General features: G+C 44.2%; 1 protein-coding gene across 22 annotated transcripts in view; it reads left to right on the top strand.

Annotated features, from left to right (window-relative positions):
• AAK1 (AP2 associated kinase 1) overlaps positions 1-18,494 on the top strand; it is a 175,796-nt gene that overhangs the window by 98,435 nt on the left and 58,867 nt on the right. For all 22 annotated transcript variants that reach the window (XM_047747125.1, XM_047747121.1, XM_047747127.1 and 19 more), the window contains exons 4-8: positions 1,364-1,472; positions 2,962-3,104; positions 13,267-13,388; positions 14,827-14,908; positions 15,413-15,545. In XM_047747125.1, coding sequence (XP_047603081.1) covers positions 1,364-1,472; positions 2,962-3,104; positions 13,267-13,388; positions 14,827-14,908; positions 15,413-15,545 — 589 coding nt within the window. The remainder of the gene's footprint in view (positions 1-1,363; positions 1,473-2,961; positions 3,105-13,266; positions 13,389-14,826; positions 14,909-15,412; positions 15,546-18,494) is intronic.

Genomic DNA, 18,494 nt, shown 5'->3' on the forward strand with positions numbered 1-18,494 from the left:
TCTGATCCCGAGAATTCCCTCTGGCAATGCTGTTCCTCTCTGGAGAACAAAATGTTCCAGAAGACTCATCTATACTCGCCAGCTCTTACGTGCTCAACTCTTTGCAAGTCCATTTCTCCCTCCCCACATCCCAACCCTTCTCTGAAACTGTTCTTGTATCGGGCTCCAGTGACTTCCCACTGTCAGTTCCAGCCGTTCCATTTCTATTTTTGTCTACCTTTCTGAAGCAGCAGTCGTTCTCACTCCCTCACTCAGAGGAAAGTTCTAATGAATTGTAACTTTGATGCTCAGGGTTCAGGTATATTCATTTGATACCATGAGACTTCTTGTTTTGGTATATAATTTTAGATTAAAAGAGACTTTATACGTCACTCTAAGCAACCAAATCTCCAGTTTGTGTGGTGGTAGTTACTGTTTTTATGGCCTGAACTGTCATGTCTGTCTGGTGACTCAACCACTTACATTTCCACTATCCTCCCCCTTTTTTAAACCAAACAATTTATTAAAACTAGTTTTTTTTTTTTAATCTTGAATTTGTGCAAAAATCCTTCTACCCAGCTTGCTAACTTTTTCTTTCCCCGACTTATTTCTTAATGACATTGGATTTTAAACATCATCGTTACAAAGATTTGCCTCTAGGGATGCTGAAAGAATGATAGCAAGGTGTGAGGCAGCCTCTCGAGCCTGAATGGGTCCTGACACACAGGAGGTGCTCCGTCAACATTTGCTGGCTCAGTGAATTCCATAAGCAACCTGGAGAGAGCATATGCAGTTCCAACCAGAGAGCTAGAAACAGGACCCATCTTATGAGCAAAATGTTTAGGTTGGGATGCCACCATAGGCCATTCAAAACGTTGTAAAGCGGTTATTCTTTTCATACATTTCCTAAAGGGAGAAAAACAGTACAAACAATTTAAAAGTCATGTTGAATCCACTTGTGTACCTACAGCCAGGAAAAAAACCCCCACCAGTTTCTTTTTTCTGAATTAAAAATTCACATGTTTAAATAATTCACACTGTCTGGCTCGTACTCTGCAGTACTTCTGGAGATGAGCATCTTTGCTCCTGACTTACAGGGAGCACTGATAGAACAAGCACGTAGGCACCCTGTGTGCATCTGCTTCCAGAATCTTGTTCAGGAGCTTGTTGTGCTTTAGTAGGGCTATAGAACTGTTGACTGAAGAGCTGGCCATGAATCTCAGAGACACTGGAAACCTGCTCTTGACCCTCCTCTGCAGTCTTATCTCTCACTGCTGTTAAGGTTATCTGTATTTAAATTATCTGTGCTAATGGAACCGATGAGCTCCTTCTGTCCCTACTGGTGTCTGTATCTAATACTGTATCTCTCAACTCTTCTTTCTAGAGAGACCTGTCTGGGCACAAGAACATTGTTGGTTACATTGACTCCAGTATCAACAACGTGAGCAGCGGGGATGTGTGGGAAGTGCTCATTCTGATGGACTTCTGTAGGGGTAAGTGTATAACCCAGACCTTGAGCTCCCATTGTCTGGCACTTTGATTGTCAAGGGCATGGGGGTCATTTCAGTGAATGTGCTCTGTGCCCTACTGTCTGTTGTTGTGGTTTTAAAGATGTGCAGACTGTGAGACTGAAAGATACAGAGCCTGCTGTCACCTCTTGGTTATTCTTATGGCAAATGATTTGAAGTGGTTGATAATACAAAACTCCTCTTCTGTTAGCTTTAGGCAGGTTTGGTGCTTGTATGTGAATGAGAATGTATGAGGGTGAGGAGGAATGTGTTATCTGTGATGCTTTAAAACAAGCAATGAAGGCACATAATAAAGTCCCAACGCCAGGTGGACCGAAGAAAGGATTTAGCCTCCCCACTCCCTCCCTCATGTGTTCTCTTCTCCACCCACACCTCCGTCCTTGTGTTATGGGGGAAAATAATTCTTTTCGTCTAATGGAAATGACCTTTCCTCTCCTTGCTTGCAAGCTGTAATTGCCAGTAAGGCTATACTCAAACGATGCTGCTGTGAACAGTGGAATTAAGTAGTTGAAAGCTTGGAGGTTCAAGTAGCCTTTATCTTGGGACATACAGACTGTAGCATGACTTGATTCAGAGTTGACTGCCTTTCATACAACCAGTTTGGAGGTCTGGCTCTTTTGGCCCGAGCAACTGCCACTTACAAGCTTGGGTCACTGCCTCACTGTTGGGTGCCGTTTTATAATCATCCGTACTTCCACTGAATTTTCCTTGCCTTTAAAGATACTGTCCATAAATTAAATATGTGGTTAATCCCCAAAATGTAACGTTAACTGATAATTTCAGCCAATTCTCTAATAACCTTAAGCCAATTTTATAAGTTACTACCAAATTTGAACTTGGCAGTTTGTTTCCTCCTGTCCATTCCTTTTTGGATGGTAAAATGTTTTGAGACAAGGCAGTGGGAGCATCCAGGGATCTGGATAATTTTGTAAGTGAGATCATCAGTCTTCTGGTCCTGGAGATGAAATATTGGTGGAGTATTTCTGCATTTTCGGCAGCAAGTAGTGAATGAGGCTAGAGAGACCAAGCCATTCCTAAACTACAGACCAGAAAGCTGTCTTCTTCCTGCTTCTGGGGTCTCTTGTGTAGTCTGATTCTTATTAAAGAATACAGCAGGTTGAACCTGTGGCCTCATCCCATACAAACAGGGACAGAGTAACCAAGTGGCTAGAGCAGGACCAGACCATCAGTTCTACTGATCTTCAAGATGTCATGAAGTCAGCTCACATCTGGAGTACTTTATAAAATAAATGGGTTTTGCTGCATCAGAGGAGGCCCTGGATTGTAAGATGATGAATCTGGGTCTGGGAATCAAGACACTTGGGTTGCAGTCATGGCTCAGCCAGTGACCTTTGTCCAGGTCACTCTTCTATGGACAGCCTGTTCGTTGTCTTGGGTGAGTGGTGAATCAGAATGTTGCTAACCTCCCAGCTTGCTCTATGCCCCCTCGCAGGAGGCCAGGTGGTCAACCTGATGAACCAGCGCCTGCAAACAGGTTTTACAGAGAATGAAGTGCTCCAGATATTTTGTGACACCTGCGAAGCTGTTGCCCGCCTGCATCAGTGCAAGACTCCTATCATCCACCGTGACCTGAAGGTAACGGTCCCACTGTTTGCTTATAAGTGCCTTTCTACAGGCTATTTCCCATAGGCCTGGGGAACGGGGAGACACTTGGGGGATGTGACAGAACATGCGTGGTAACCTCCTGTTTCTTCCGTTCTGCTTGGTAAGAGAAGATACAAAGAAAAAAAAAGAAAGTAGGGTACAGGTATGGCTTTTATTACCCAAGTAGCCTTTAGAAATCCTTTATAGTCATCAACTGACTAAATACATGTTGTTTTTGTTTTTCCTGATGGAGTCCCAAATTTACAGTCAGGGGCATGGAAAATGATAAACTAACTTCAATAGTTTGCAAACAGTGATGCTTGGTTTTTTGTTTTTTGTTTTTTAAAAGATTATTTATTTATTTATCAGAGAGAGAGAGAGAGAGAAGGTGAGCACAGGCAGACAGAGTGGCAGGCAGAGGCAGAGGGAGAAGCAGGCTCCTTGCTGAGCAAGGAGCCCGATGTAGGATTGGATCCCAGGACACTGGGATCATGACCTGAGCTGAAGGCAGCTGCTTAACCAACTGAGCCACCCAGGCGTCCTGATGCTTGGTTTTTAACGTCTGTTTCATATTTTGCAAAATCCAGTAAGTGATTATTTTAAAAATTTGTTCTGCTAATTACTACCTCCTTGTACCGGGCTTTTCTGATTATTGTCACTTGACAATGTTTGTCGAATGGACTTGGCACCTGGCTGGGATTCACCAGCGTGTATGGCACACCAACTGTGTGCTGTGTATACTACCAGACACTTGACACACACACACGCTGTTGGAGGAAGATGTTCTTCTTTACGTTTACAGTTAGGGCAACTCAGGAGTAGATCAGTTATGTGACTTGACTGAGGTCATTTAACCAGAAAGGAGCAGGTTCCGAAAGTGAATCCTGTTCTTCTGATTCTAAATTACAGTTTCTTTTCATTACACCTGTGTTTTGAGAAACCTGCTTCATGGCTCGTAACTGGGATCAGCATCCCCTGGTGTGTTTGTTAAATGCAGGCTACCGGATTCCACACGGAACCCGTTGGGCCATAACTTGTGTGGCAGTGTCAGGGACGCCTAGGAATTTAGAGCTTAATAATCACCCCATGTGGGTTTTGTATATTCTCAAGTCTGAGGATCATAGCAGCCTACTAGCATTTCTGTGCCAAGGTTTTTAGTTTTGTTTTTTGTTTTTTTGTTTTTTAAAAAATTCAGATATAATTCATAACCATAAAATTCACCCTTTTAAAGTATACAATTTAGTGTCTTTTACTCTGTTTACAAGGCTGTACAACCATCACCATCATCTAATTCTAAAACATTTCGTCTCCCCAAAGGAAACCCTGTATCCATCAGCAATCACTCTTCATTCCCACCTCTCACCCCGCACCCCTGGGCAACCACTAATTTGCTTTCTATTGCCCAGTCTGCGCATGTCACATAAATGGCTCATACAGTAAGTGGCCTCTTGCATCTGACTTCATTCACCTAACTGTGGTGTCAGAGTTCATCTGTGTTGCAGTGTGCAACGTACCTCGTTCGTTCTCATGGCATGATCGTCATAGTGTGGCGAGACCACATCTCGTTCATCTAGTCCTCAGTGGATGGACATTTGAATTGTTTCTACTTCAGGTAGTATGAACATCTGTGTGCTAGTTTTAAGTGGGTGTATGTTTTCAGTTTTCTTGTGTGTACATCTAGGGGTGTAATTGTTGGGTCATGTAGTAACCGCAGTTAACTTACAGAGGAACGGCCAAACTGTTTTCCAGAGCGGCTGTACTGTTTCACATCCCAGCAGCAATACATGAGGGTTCCAGTTTCTCCACATCCTCACAGCTCTTCTCGTCATTTTTATTTCAGCCAGCCCCGTCGGTGTAAAGTGGTACATGCATGTTGGCATTTCTGTACTAAAGCAATTAGCTGACGGGAAAGTAGTACATACCTTCAGAAGCCTTAGCTAGCCTTCTCCAGTGACCTTCTGCAGTCAGCCGTGTTTCTGAGTAGAAAAAGGAGAATACGTTTCAGTAATTATTATGAGCCTAGCGTGGTACAAGTACATAATTCCGAGGAGGTGGTACAGGTAGAATGTGGTTCCTACCCCCAAGATGTTTGAAGTGTTGGTGAGAGGATATAAATGGAATGTTCAGATTTGAAACAGAGACAGGTGATGTACAAAGGTTCTAGAACAAAGTGCGGAACAGTGGAGAATCAAACTGCTTACTGTGTGGTCAGAGAGTGGGACTTCACAGGCTGGTGGGATATGCATGGTCGTGGAGAGGATGAAGGACATTTTAGGCAAAGAGCAGAGCCCGCGGGCTTCCTAGAGAAGGGGACAAGGAGGCTTAAGAGCGTGCATGTCCCTCTCCAGGAACACCCCTGGCACAGTAGGCTGATGGGGCATGGAGGTAAGGGCAAGAGGAGGAGGCAGAGGCGACCCCTGAGCATCCTTGTAGAGAATGCTGTTCCCATGTTCTTAAACAAAATCTTTTATTTGAACTGGATTAAATGAGGCCTCATTGGTGAGTCATTGCATACCTGTCGATAACATCTCCCTAATTTACATACTCCCAGCATGGCAGTGCCCTGTGGTGCTCACAGTGCTGCTGCGAGTCAGTGACGGGAGCCAGAAGTACGGAGCTCAAGGTCTAGCCCGGGGACACGGAGTAGGACAGTGCTTGGGCTCAGGCAGCGGGAGCCCTAGACTCTTTCTTCATTGCACCGAACAGTCTGTGACATATGTTAGCAGAGGCACGTGGCTAGAGGGGAATCAGAGGAGAGGCTGCTGTGTTCTGTTCCTCTGCTTGCCCCCAGCCCTGTGCCCCTCAGCCCTCCTTGGTGCTCCTGAGAGCCGGCTAATTCTGCTAATTACTCTCTCCTTGTACCGGGCCTTTCCAATTATATAGTCACATATACACAGCATATACACATATACACATATACACAGCATATACTGTGCTGACGACACATTATTGGACTCTGGAGTTGTGTCTGAATCCATAGTGGGGACCACCAGGTGGGCATCCGTAGCTCCGGAGACTTGCCATTTCTCCTCTACCTTGGAAATAGTTGAATGTAAATAGGGGCCCCCTGGGAGGAGGCCCCGGTTGTAATAGTTCCAGAAGAGTCCCGCCTGCTGTCGATTTTAGTCATTGACTCCTGGTTGTTTTGATGGAAGCTTTCCCAAATTCCATATATCCTCCACTCCATGCCATTTAGTTGCTTTCATTAGCAAGTGAGATTTTGTTGATTTCTGCTAAAATGTGCTTGGTGGGCAGTCCCATTTGCCGACCACACTGCCAGCCTCCTGGGGCCCAACTACAGAGTCCCTGTGTACCTACTTGTTTGCCATCCTGTAGTCTGGGACACTCAGAGCTCTATGTCCAGATGCTACAGTGCCGGCAGTAGCCAGAGCCAAGAAGTTATTTATTCCCCTGTTGGCCAGAGAGAGAGTGCCAGTTACTGGTCTTCAGGTGCCTCTCTGAGCAGGATTTACTCTGGTGAGGTGGCCTCACCTTGAATACAAGTCAGTAGGACATGAAAAAGAGCACAGGCCAGGCCAGCTGTGGATCCCCTTGTTGGGCTGCCCTGCGTAGGGGTTCATGTTCCCATCCAGAACTGAGGCGAGTCCTTCCCACCACACGTGCGGTCTCTCCTTCAATGTCTGTGTAGGAAGTAAGTTGAAAGTGGTCCCCATCCTTAAGCAGCTCACATTCTAAAAATAGCATGATAGAAGCTCTGTTCTTCATTGGAGGTCTCTCCTCAAATACATTATTTTTTTTTTTAAGATTTTATTTATTTATTTGACAGAGAGAAATCACAAGTAGGCAGAGAGGCAGGCAGAGAGAGAGGAGGAAGCAGGCTCCCCGCTGAGCAGAGAGCCCGATGTGGGGCCTGAACCCAGGACCTGGGATCATGACCTGAGCCGAAGGCAGGGGCTTAACCCACTGAGCCACCCAGGCGCCCCTCAAATACATTATTTTAACATTTTCATCACTTCCCTGTTTTGTTTTGTTTTAATTTTTCCCTCTCTGAGGAAATAAAGAGATCACTGCAGATCATGGGTTCATAGAGCTGGGAAGGTTGCCTAAGCCAGCCTTCTCCTGTTACCAGTGAGGAAGCCTCTGCCCAGAAAGGCTGTCACCTGCACAGCTAATTCTGTGATCAAACCAGAGCAAAGGCCACGGGTCTTTTACTCCCATCTTGGTTTTTATTTGGTTGGTTTTGCTCTGTTATACTGTGCTGTTTGTCTAGGCACTTAAGAAAGGGGAAGAAAGGGCTAAGGTTTAATAAGTGCATTCAGACTGAAAAAATCATGAATGTCTCCTCTTTTGTCAGAAAAGAGATTTTGATTTCACGAAGTACGGTAGGATGAAGATTCTTATCCCATTTTTAGAATCATGTGTTTGAAACCCTACGTTTATCAAATTCTCCAGAATTTCTAGTGGTAATAAATTCTGTGACCGAAATGCCTGAATGCCTTATCTGCTTGGGATAATGTCAAAATGAAGGGTCAGTAGGAGGGGGCTTTCCAGACCTTTTAGCTAAAGCTGTGAGCAGAGTTTGGGAGTGACGACTTCAATAACCCTATTAAGCCAATAGGTTGGGAAGTAAAGTCAGTACTATTAAACTTGCAAAGAGCTGGAAGACCTTAGGATTGTGACCAGTGTCAGGCTAACATCTTAAGGGACTTGGCCAAAAACAAAGTCACTCTGCAAATTCTCTGGAGCTTCCAGAAGATGATGTATGAAGGTCCAGTTGGTTTTCTACCTTCCTAGTCTCACTGAATCCCTCGGGGCCTTACTCTAGTCCTGGCCTTAGTCACTTCCCCCTGGACGATGGCACCTGCTCTCACTTTCCCCCTTCTCCCCTCTCACTGGCTAACCTTTCTCAAACACCTCTTTTCATCTGCTGCTGAGTGGCTCCCGAGGGGCCTTCCCTAGTCTGCCGTTTGTCAGCTGTTCTGGTGGTCTCTCCTGCTCCCTCCAAGATTGCCGGTCTGAGCTGCCCACATTCCGTACCTGCATAATGCCCCTCAGTGCAGTGGGGAGGGTTAGCCTCAGCGGTCAGGCAGCCCGAGCCCACATCCTGCCCTACCAGCCTTGTGATGTAAGGCATGTTAGGTAACTGGACTCGGTTTTCTCATCTGTTAACTGGGACAATAAGGCTTTGTAAGAGTCTCATGAAATTGTGTAGGTGAAAGTGCAGGGCGCATCATGTGGCTCATAGGGAGTGTTGTTAGTTGTGTTGTTACTGTCGTCATTCTTGTCTCTGTGCCTTTGCTTCTATTACGACTTTCAGCCACTTGAGTCCTTCACTAACCCAAAGCCCGGCTTTATTTGGTCTCCCCATTCCTAAGGGCACTATCCGGAGACCTTCCAGCCCCCCTGTCTTCGGTGTTCTTTGTAACTCCAGTGCCCAGCACAGTGCTGTCCCAGCCATGGTGGCCTGTCTGTGCGCCTTAGGTGCCTCAAGCCTGCTGCCATTTCAGCGCCGTCCTGCGGACTGTCCTCCAGGAGCCACCTCCTCTCCCAGGTGGTCCACACCTTCTCCCTCCATTCAGGTGTCTCTGCTCACCTCATCGAGGTGACCTTTCCGAATGGGCTGTTTGCAGTAGCGTCCCTCTTCATTTCACCTGTGTTTAACCTGTGGGGGTTTTTCCCATAACATTTATCACCACCTGGCAATTATACCTACTTTGTTATTCTCTTCCGCCGGACTCTAAGCTCCGTGAGCAGGTGAACCTTGATTTGTTCACAGCCTTACCCCCAGAACCTCCTCGGCATATAGTAGGAGTTGGAACGTGTGTGTGTTTCTCTATTAAATGAGTGGTCATAACTTCTTAGGATTATAGAGGGAGATTTACAGTTTGCTTTCACGCACATTCTCCTACTTGCTTCATAACAGCAGCGATAGGAATATTATTAGCTTGACTTTGCTGGTGAGAAACAAGTCCGACAAGGCTTAAAGGTTTGTCTGAGGTCAGACATCTGATTAGTCCCTGAGGTCCTGTGACCTCCAAGTCTAGTGTGGTTGTCACATGCCAGGCTCTGTGTCCAGTGTGGTGTTGGTGGTGGTGGTGCTGGTGACAAAGGGCAGTGGCCAGCTTGACCTTGGAGGTTTTTGCAGGTTTCCCAAGTCACAGGGTCAGACTGAGAACGTGCAGAGGGTGCGGCAGCTGGTGCGGTAGCCACTGCCAAATGAGTTCGCCTTTGCCCCCTCATTACCCTCCCAGCAAGCTAGCAAAGCGACCAGAGCGGACCTTTACCATTCTTACCTGCATTAGCATTTCTTTCTTTTTTAAAAAAAATTTTATTTATTTATTGAGAGAGAGAGAGAGAGAGTGAGAGAGAGCACAAAAGCAGGGTGAGGGTCAGAGGGAGGGGTTAGAAGCAGACACCTCACAGAGCAGGGAGCCCGATGCAGGGCTCAATCCTGGGACCCTGGCATCATGACCGGAGCTGAATGAAGGCAGACACTTAACAGAATGAGCCACCCAGGCACCCCTGCCTTAGCATTTCTCCGATATTGATAAGGCTTTTCTCTACATTGATAGTTTTGGCTTTGTGTCCACTTTTGTGCACACCCTTCATTTTAAACTGTTTTTTTTCTGCAAACATAGGTTTGTATGATGTTATCTTAATGGGCAGGAGGCAAGCTGAGGTGGGGACCAGGTTGATAGAGTGTAATGCTGAGTTCTGCCACTCAGAACCAGAGTTCTAACCAGAAACACAAACCTAGTTTTTAAAGGTGGTGGTTGGGGGGAAATAAAAACAGAACAAAAACTCCAGTGTGCCTCATCATCATTCTGTCTTTGCTTGGTTTTCCTCCTCCCTCTAACCCAGTGATTTTGGTCCCTGGAACTACCTTGTTTGTGTTTTGAAGTGAGTTAACTTCTTGGTCTCCTAGATTATACATTCTAGCGTTGGCAGTATAGACAGTAATTTTGAAAGGGCAGTGCATGTACAGTAGGAGATGCGTGTTTCATGTGATGCGGGGAAGGAAGATTGCTACTAACAGATACTGAGTAAGGGATCGAGGGGTACGTGGCATGTGAAATCCTACCTGGGTATTGTAGTACACACATGGGCATAGTATGATTATAGACAGGGGTTGACAAACTTTCCTGCCAAGGACCGGATAGTAAATATTTTAGGCTTATCAGCCGTATTGTCTGTCACAATGGCTCGGCTCTCCAATGGAGCTCAAATGCAGCAATCATGGACCAGGGGATAAGTAACAAATGGGCGTGGCTTAACTTGGTCTGAACGTCTTCCTTCAGCAACCCCTTCAGCAACCCCTCGTGGACAGTTAAGTTCTACAGATTTTATAGCCTGGCCGTGGAAGATTGTACTGAGGAGTTAGAACTCGAGCAAGGCCTCATAGAATGGCTACGATTTGACAAATGGAGCAGTTGAATAAAAGAACAAAGCAGGCAATGCAGGGAATGCTTAAGAGACACTGAGCAAAGCAGCCTGGCTAGTAATTAGTCACCTGGTTCCTCATCGACTAGATTCCTATTATGGGGCATTTCTGAACGTAAGGGACTTAGGCAGCCCTGTCCTTAAGCATGTCTCCAGTACACTGGCATACTCAACACCCACCACGGTTGGAGGGTATTATGGCTGAGGACCCTGAGTAACACTCCACTTCTAACTTGCTTCCTGCCCCTGCAGAAAAGTAATTCATTACCTTTCTCTAGAATTAAATTGCCTAAGTTTACTTCCCAGCTTCATCACTGGGAGCCTCACCCTCTGCATCTGTAAAACAGGGATATTATTATATTATTATGAGGATAATCTCATGTGAGGTGCTGAGCACAGTAATACTCATAATAGTAAAATCTCAGTAAGTGGTAGCCAGTCTGTCTATAACCTCGGAATTAGATTGCAAGTGTTAGTATTGCTTTGTTGGAATTATTTTAGATTCCTAAAGTGAGTACATGTTCAGGATAGCTTGACTGTGTCACTTTGTGTAAATAAGTTAAACTGATGAGCTTTATAAAAAGCTATAGATGAAATATTTGCTTGCCTCAGCCTTGTCTCTGGGGACCAAGAGCATATCCACGAGAGCTGGTGGCCATAGTTCACCCTGCCTGTGTGGCTAAAAATCCCAAGGTCAAGATTCTAGATTCAAGTGATTATAGGTTAATGGTACCCCAGGTGCAAAAGAGTATCCTCTCAGGAAGAAAAAGAGATTTTAAACCTAGGCCTCCAAGGCTTCCCACAGATGAATTCCAAGGAACGTGAGTTAACAGTAACAATAACAAAACCCCTGATAACAACACAAGCGGGAGACTCAGTAGGAGTAATAAACAATAAACAAAAGAATCAGTTTGCAGCAAAGGCTTTAGGTATACATAGATTATAGTATAGATTTAGCTGATACAGAATGTACAGTGAACACTTTTGTAATATATAATGTAATTTTCAGAAGAACTAAAGCAAGTATAGAAACAAGTATGGGAACAAGAGACTTTCATAATTGACCAGATTTTTTTTTTTTTTTTTTTTTTAAAAAGGAAGAGTAGTAGTAGTATGGCCCGGGCATTTGGTGGCTTTCTGTCTCGCTTCTGATAGACGGACACACACACAAACACGGTGTTAAGTGTGTTTCTATTTTTTAGCTTATTCCATTCAACCAGCATTTTCTATAGCAAGCACTATGTTAGGCCCTGGTAGAGAAGACTACAAACAGGATTAAGAGATGGTTCTTGTCTTGGGGCACCTGGGGGGCTCAGTGGGTTGAGCCTCTGCCTTTGGCTAAGGTCATGATCCCAGGGTCCTGGGATCGAGCCCCACATCAGGCTCTCTGCTCCGCAGGGAGCCTGCTTCCTCCTCTCTCTGCCTGCCTCTCTGCCTACTTGTGATCTCTGCCTGTCAAATAAATAAATACAATCTTTAAAAAAAAGAGAGAGAGAGAGAGATGGTGCTTGTCTTGAAGGAGCTTATAGTCTACTCTTGCCTTTGTTTTCTAAAGGTGATCAGTCTTTGGAAGGCTGATTACAAAAGACAATGGAGACTACAGACAGACTTGCTGGCCCAACAAGATGTTTTGGCTGCCATTTTACTGCCCACACAAGCCAGGTCTGTTCTCCAACACACCAGTCAGCTCAGTTCACCTATACCAACAGTTACTCACTATATCTTGAGTACAGAAGTGCCCACCATCTTGAAGTTATTCTTTCATTGGCATAGTCCTTTGATGCCAGAGATTTCTGGAGATTCTGGTATTTGTAAGGTCCCTTCTACTTGGAACTGCTAACTCACTGTCCAAATAATTCATCTATAAAAAGATAATACTTTAATAGGAAAACTGCACATTTGCCCACAGACCTTTAATCACTTTGAGAAGTATCTAAAATATAGCAAATATTTATTATTCCAGAAATCCTAATGTAGTGTGGTAAAGAAATTGATATATGTATGGATAAGGCCCAGTGAAATAATTGACATCAGGAAGAACGAAGTGCTGAAGCACCGTGGGGAAGGAGTGACATTTGTCTCAGTGGGTCCTTGAGGAAGGCTTCAAACATGAGGTGCCATTTGAACTGGATTTGGAAAGATGAATGGGATATTGATAGTTGGGTAAGAAGGTGGGATCACAGAGAACATTCTAGCCTGAAAGAAGAACATGAGGAAAGATACACAGGCTTGAAGGTATTAGGACTAGGGGTGCCCACTGGGTGGCTCAGTGGGTTAAGCCTCTGCCTTCGGATCAGGTCATGATCCCAGGGTCCTGGGATTGAACCCCACATTGGGCTCTCTGCTCAGCAGGGAGCCTGCTTCCCCGCCCTCCCTGCCTGCCTCTCTGTCTACTTGTGATTTCTGTCAAATAAATAAATAAAATCTTAAAAAAAAAAAAAAGAAAAAGCAAGTATTAGGACTACTTCTGCAGAGGTGAGAAATGGGGCTGGAAATCTAGGAAAATGGGACTCTTGCTTCCACATTGTGGAATTCCTCAGTTTGCCCCCTCTATTGTCATTTTACCCTGTTACTACGCTTTGCTTTTTTGTTCACTTGGGATGACCCCTCTCGAGATACTTGGAGGGGAATAACTTTCCTGTGCATATTAATAGGATTATCAGCTGCAAAATATTTATATGACTCTGAGCCAGATTTTCATATGCATCACTAAATAATATTTTGGAATGGGTGGTTGGGAAATGTTTTTCAGGTTGAAAATATCCTCTTGCATGACCGAGGCCACTACGTCCTGTGTGACTTTGGAAGTGCCACCAACAAATTCCAGAATCCACAAACTGAGGGAGTTAATGCAGTAGAAGACGAGATTAAGAAGTAAGCTTTTCCTCCTTTCTTGGAGTTTTGTCCATGACCAGATCTGCACCTGTACTTTGAGCTTATGAAAAGGTCAGGGTGGGAAGACCATGGTGCTGGTCATGGTGCCCCTTGTCTCAGGGCATCATGTTGGCAGTTGGGGTGTTTGATTATAAGTGGAGAATGTGGAAGGGATCCATAAGCATTTATCAGTAGAGTAAAATGAAGGAATCATACAGTACTTTATCAGTGGCCCAGTGATACTGTATATACATATTTTGACTTATGTCACATAGTCCTTAAAAAGCTGCATGGTACACAAACTGTAGAAAGACTGTGATGTTTTCAAGTGGAATCACAACAGCTGGGACATTATTAGTCAGTTGGATGTACTTTCCACTGAAGCCTGCATTGCTGTGTACTCCTTCTTGCTCATAAGGAGCCCACCAGTCTAGTGGAGTTAATGGTAAGTAGGGCTATGAAGTCTCTACAGATACAGAATCACTGACTTGGATGAGAAAAAGCATCTTTAGATTTCTGGCTCCAGTAAGAACCTGAACCCTCTTCCCCTTCTTGTCCAGAGTATTAGGTTTTTCACAGGCAACAACACTCACTAATACCAATAATAAACCAGCAGTCTCGTCCACCTACCTCTGTCCTGATCCTCAGTCTCCTTTCCTGCTTCATGCCCAGCAGCCAAGCTGGGGCAGGAAGACTTTGGTCCATGGTGCTGGTGGACAGCTGAACCATGGTGCCCTCTGGGCTTTGGAGACTTGAGCAGCATAGTCATGTGCTTGGTAACATCAAGACACTCGCTTTGAAGCTGAGCTTATACTGTCTTTACTTGAGCCAGAGATAAGAGGAGGACTGTTGCTTCATCCCTCTTCTAGCAGCAGAGACCAGTCACCTCCCACCCTGTTCTGCCCTTCTCCAGTGTCTCAGCCTGTATGATATGTCTGAGTTGAGCCAAATCTAGGGGAATTGCTGTTTTTAAAAACAAATCAAAGAATACAGTATAAATACACTATCAGACAAGGATTTGCAGGAGATTTTATCATTGGAGGACCCAAGAAGAGTTGCTTTTAGTGGTTATTGAAGTGCCTCAGTGTCTGGGTCTCCTCGTGCTCTCAGAAAGAAGGACTGCTTCTAGAGGGCCATGGGGGTAGACCAAGGACAGCTTTTCATTTTCTCTGCACTGGTATTTCATGTTCTCTTCTGCGGATTGCTCCCAGGGAACTAGACTTTTTAAATTTAATGTATATGTTTTTAAAAAGTTATTTCTGGGTGTGGTGCATAAACAATGAATGTGGGAACACTGAAAAGAAATAAAATAAAATAAAATGGAAAAAAATACTTAAAAATGCAAAAAAAATAAAAAAATAAAAAGTTATTTCTGCTACCCCTGGTTTTTAATTATAGCATTGACATATTTAACAAAAAACAAATCTCTTGATTGTAGATACACAACGCTGTCCTATCGAGCACCAGAAATGGTCAACCTGTACAGTGGCAAAATCATCACTACGAAGGCAGACATTTGGGTAGGTGTCAACTAACCTCTCCGCACCTCAGATACCAGCAATCTTGACCATAAACCCCCAAGTTTAATGCAGACAGTGCCATAGTGAGAGTGGCCACTGTACCATGTCACTGTCTACCTGACCCTCAGGGTTATTCTTCACTCCAGGTGACCAGCCACTGCCTCGTGAAGGATGTCAAAGGAAATGACTTTAGAGTTCTGTGAAAATTACTCAGGTGACCTGCCCTTTATTTAGGTGGTTTTCATATATGCATTACTAATTCTTAAGAGCAAAATAGCTGAAATGCTTGTTCCTTATTGGAACACAGTTTGGTAATGATGGTCAAAATAATGTGCATCAGCTGCTAAATAGTGGTGTTGAGTTCTAAATTCAAGTTTCTGATAGGTTAATAGTACAGAGTGTTTGTATCTGCTTGTAAATGTGGACAAGGCCAGTATCTCTCAGTAGACCCATCGGCAGTTATGGTAAATAAACCACTTGTAGCAATCTGCTTTATTTTTTTAGGCTCTCGGATGTTTGTTGTATAAATTATGCTACTTCACTTTACCATTTGGAGAGAGTCAGGTGGCAATTTGTGATGGAAACTTCACGATTCCTGATAACTCTCGATATTCCCAAGACATGCACTGCCTAATTAGTAAGTATTTCAAGTTTCTCATTTCATGTGTTTACATCTAATCTCCAGGAATGAACTGGAGGACAGAGGGACTGGATCGCAGGAGTGATGGGTTGGACGCAAAGATAAGTTATCCGGTAATGGTTGGTCACTCAAAGATGACATAAAACAGTGTTAGTTAGAGTCCTAGATCTTTTTACCAGAAATCTAAGCTCTTTTGCACTTGAGCAGAAATACCAACTGTGCTCTGAGCGGCACAGAACTGCTCTGTTCTCTTGCAGTCGGTATGAAAGAGTCCAGCTGACTCCTATCAAGTGATAAGAAATTCATCCTTGCAAAACTGGAAGCAACTCAAATTGAAATGATTGCCATGCGTTGGCTGGAGTGAATACATAATTAAGACTGTATAACTCTGTGGAACAAGATTTTTTTTTTTCTCTCTTTAGGTTAATCACTGGATTTTGATAACAAGCATTTAAACTCGGTGCTTGGTTTAAAGTGTTTTTTTAGACGCTCCACTCTTCTGCATCATCCTAGCGAGCATATGCGCCAGTTCATTAACCAGATGGTAGAACGAGTAATCTTTGCACAAGCCCTTGTACTTAAATGTGAAGCAGAGATAGTTTATCATCGTTTCACATTGGTCAGGGGGTTTAGCATCTAAATTTTAACCATGATGGGTTATAAGTCCTGGGATGGTTTCGGTCTCCGTTTGGGTCCCGGGTGGGGTTGCATTGAAAAAAATAGAAGGAGATAGGGGTAGAGCATCTGACAGTTGTTAAGGGCCTCCTCGTACCTTATTTAATTCTTAAAATCTCATATAGTAAATGTAATTATCCCCATTATACAAACAAAGAAGCCAAAGCTGAGAAAGTATAGGTAACTTACCCAGGGTAACGTAGTTACAGCTGTTAGACAACTACCCATTCCACTGGGCAACTTCATCAATCCTCTTCTTCTGATTCTGAAACAAAAAGTGTGTTTGGGGGGGTGATTTAAAGAGACAGTGTGTGGCATTTAATGGTTGTTGGATGGTTTTCAGAGGTAAAGCAGGAGAGTAGTCCCTCCTTATCCGCGGATTTGCTTTCTGTGGTTTTAGCTACCCACCGCTGACCGCACTGGGAAGCAGACACTCCTGCTTCTGATGTATAGTTGGGTCAATAGTGGCCTAACCTTATGTCACCATGCCTGTGTCATTCCCTCACGACATCTCATCACACAGGCATTTATGCTTTCACGTCATCACAAGAAGGGTGAGTACAGTGTGATGAGATGTTTTGAGAGAGAGGGAGAGACCACATTCCCCTAACTTTTATTGTAGCATATAGTTATAATTACTTTATTTTATTATTATTGTTAGTTGATCTCATACTGTACCTAATTTATAAATTGAGCTTTATCATACATATGTATGTATAGGAGAAAACAGTATCTCTCAGAGTCTGTACTATCTGCGGTTTCAGGCTCCTACTGGGGGTCTCAGAACTTGTCCCTCTTCCCTCCCCCACCCCAGATAAGGAGGGACTACTATATATCTATTCTAGAACTGTAGCTACCTAAGTGAGATTGGAACGATATATAGGAAATGGCCAGATCTGGTGCTAGAATGGTAGGATTTGGGGGGACTACATTTCTTAACATTTGTACAGCCATTCATATTAGGAAAAATAACTCTTCATGACTGTCTGTATCATATCTTTCCCAAACCCTGACCTATTTCTTTACAAACTGCTTGAAGTTTCCACAGTCACCCTAAAGTCACAGGTCTAAAATTAAATTTATTGTCCTTGCCCAATTACTCCCGATACATAATTCCCCTCTTTTTTCAGTTTCTATCAGTGGTGTCACCATTCAAGCTGGGATAATGGAAACTTTAGGTTTTCTTTGGACTTGGCTCGCAAGAGAGTACAGTCAGGCGTTTTCTAAGCAGTGCTCATTCTTGGGAGTCTCTCCTATCGCCATCACATTCTCTCTATCCTCATCACTCACCACAGTATATACAGACTGGGCCAGCGTGTGCCTGTAGGGGTGAGGTGGCCACTAGCCTCTTTCCTCAGTCAGTCAGTCCAGCGCCGCCTCACCATGAGATCAGTCTTACACAGTGCCCTCCTTGCAGGTCCCCATAGTAAACTTTCTTGTTCGCCCGTGGTCCCACAGGAGGGCCCACATTCTTAGCATGGCATTTAAGACCCTTCATACTCTGGTTCCACCCCACCCACCCAGCCTTATTTCCCTGTGTTCTCTGACAAGGAAATTTCTCTCTGTCCCTCTGGCACCTGCATTTCCTCACAACAGAGCCTTCCCTTGCCTTTCACCCAAGTGCATTTTTGCCCAGACTATTCCTTCACCAAGAATATCTTTTTTCCCTCTCTCCCCTGACCGACTAAATTCTTTCCTGCCTTCAAACCCAAATCCTGCTTTTTCTTTCTTTCTTTCTTTCTTTTTTTTTTAATTACTTTATTTGAGAGAGAGAGAGAAAGTACACGAGCTGGGGGGTAGGGTTGGGCAGAGGGAGACAGAGAGAGAATCTCAAGCAGAGCCTTGGCTGAGCCAGGAGCTGGACGCGGGGCTCAGTCTCACAGCCCTGAAATCATGACCTGAGGCGAAATCAAGAGTTGAACTCTCAACCAGCTTTGCCACCCAGGCGCCCCCAAACCCTGCTTCTTCTGCTGGGCCTTCACAAGACTGCAGCCTCTTCAGCCTTAGTGTTTCAGACCATTCATTTGGTTCCTTAAACAGTAAGGCCTTGCATTGTTGTTTGTATGTATGCTTGTATATGTTTGTGTGTCTTCACAAAGATGTTTTTCCTGGGGATTTTTTCAGCTTCAGAAAGGGCGGAAGCTTAAAGGATCTGGAAATAAACAAATGTTCTATAGAATATGTAAAAGTAGAGATATATTTATCATTTTGTAATTTCTTTTAGAATGGAAACCAGCTAATATCTCCAACAAAGGAATAATAAGTCAGTTT

Source organism: Lutra lutra, chromosome 9 (assembly GCF_902655055.1).
Source record: "Lutra lutra chromosome 9, mLutLut1.2, whole genome shotgun sequence".
In the NCBI taxonomy this organism is placed as follows: Eukaryota; Metazoa; Chordata; class Mammalia; order Carnivora; family Mustelidae; genus Lutra; species Lutra lutra.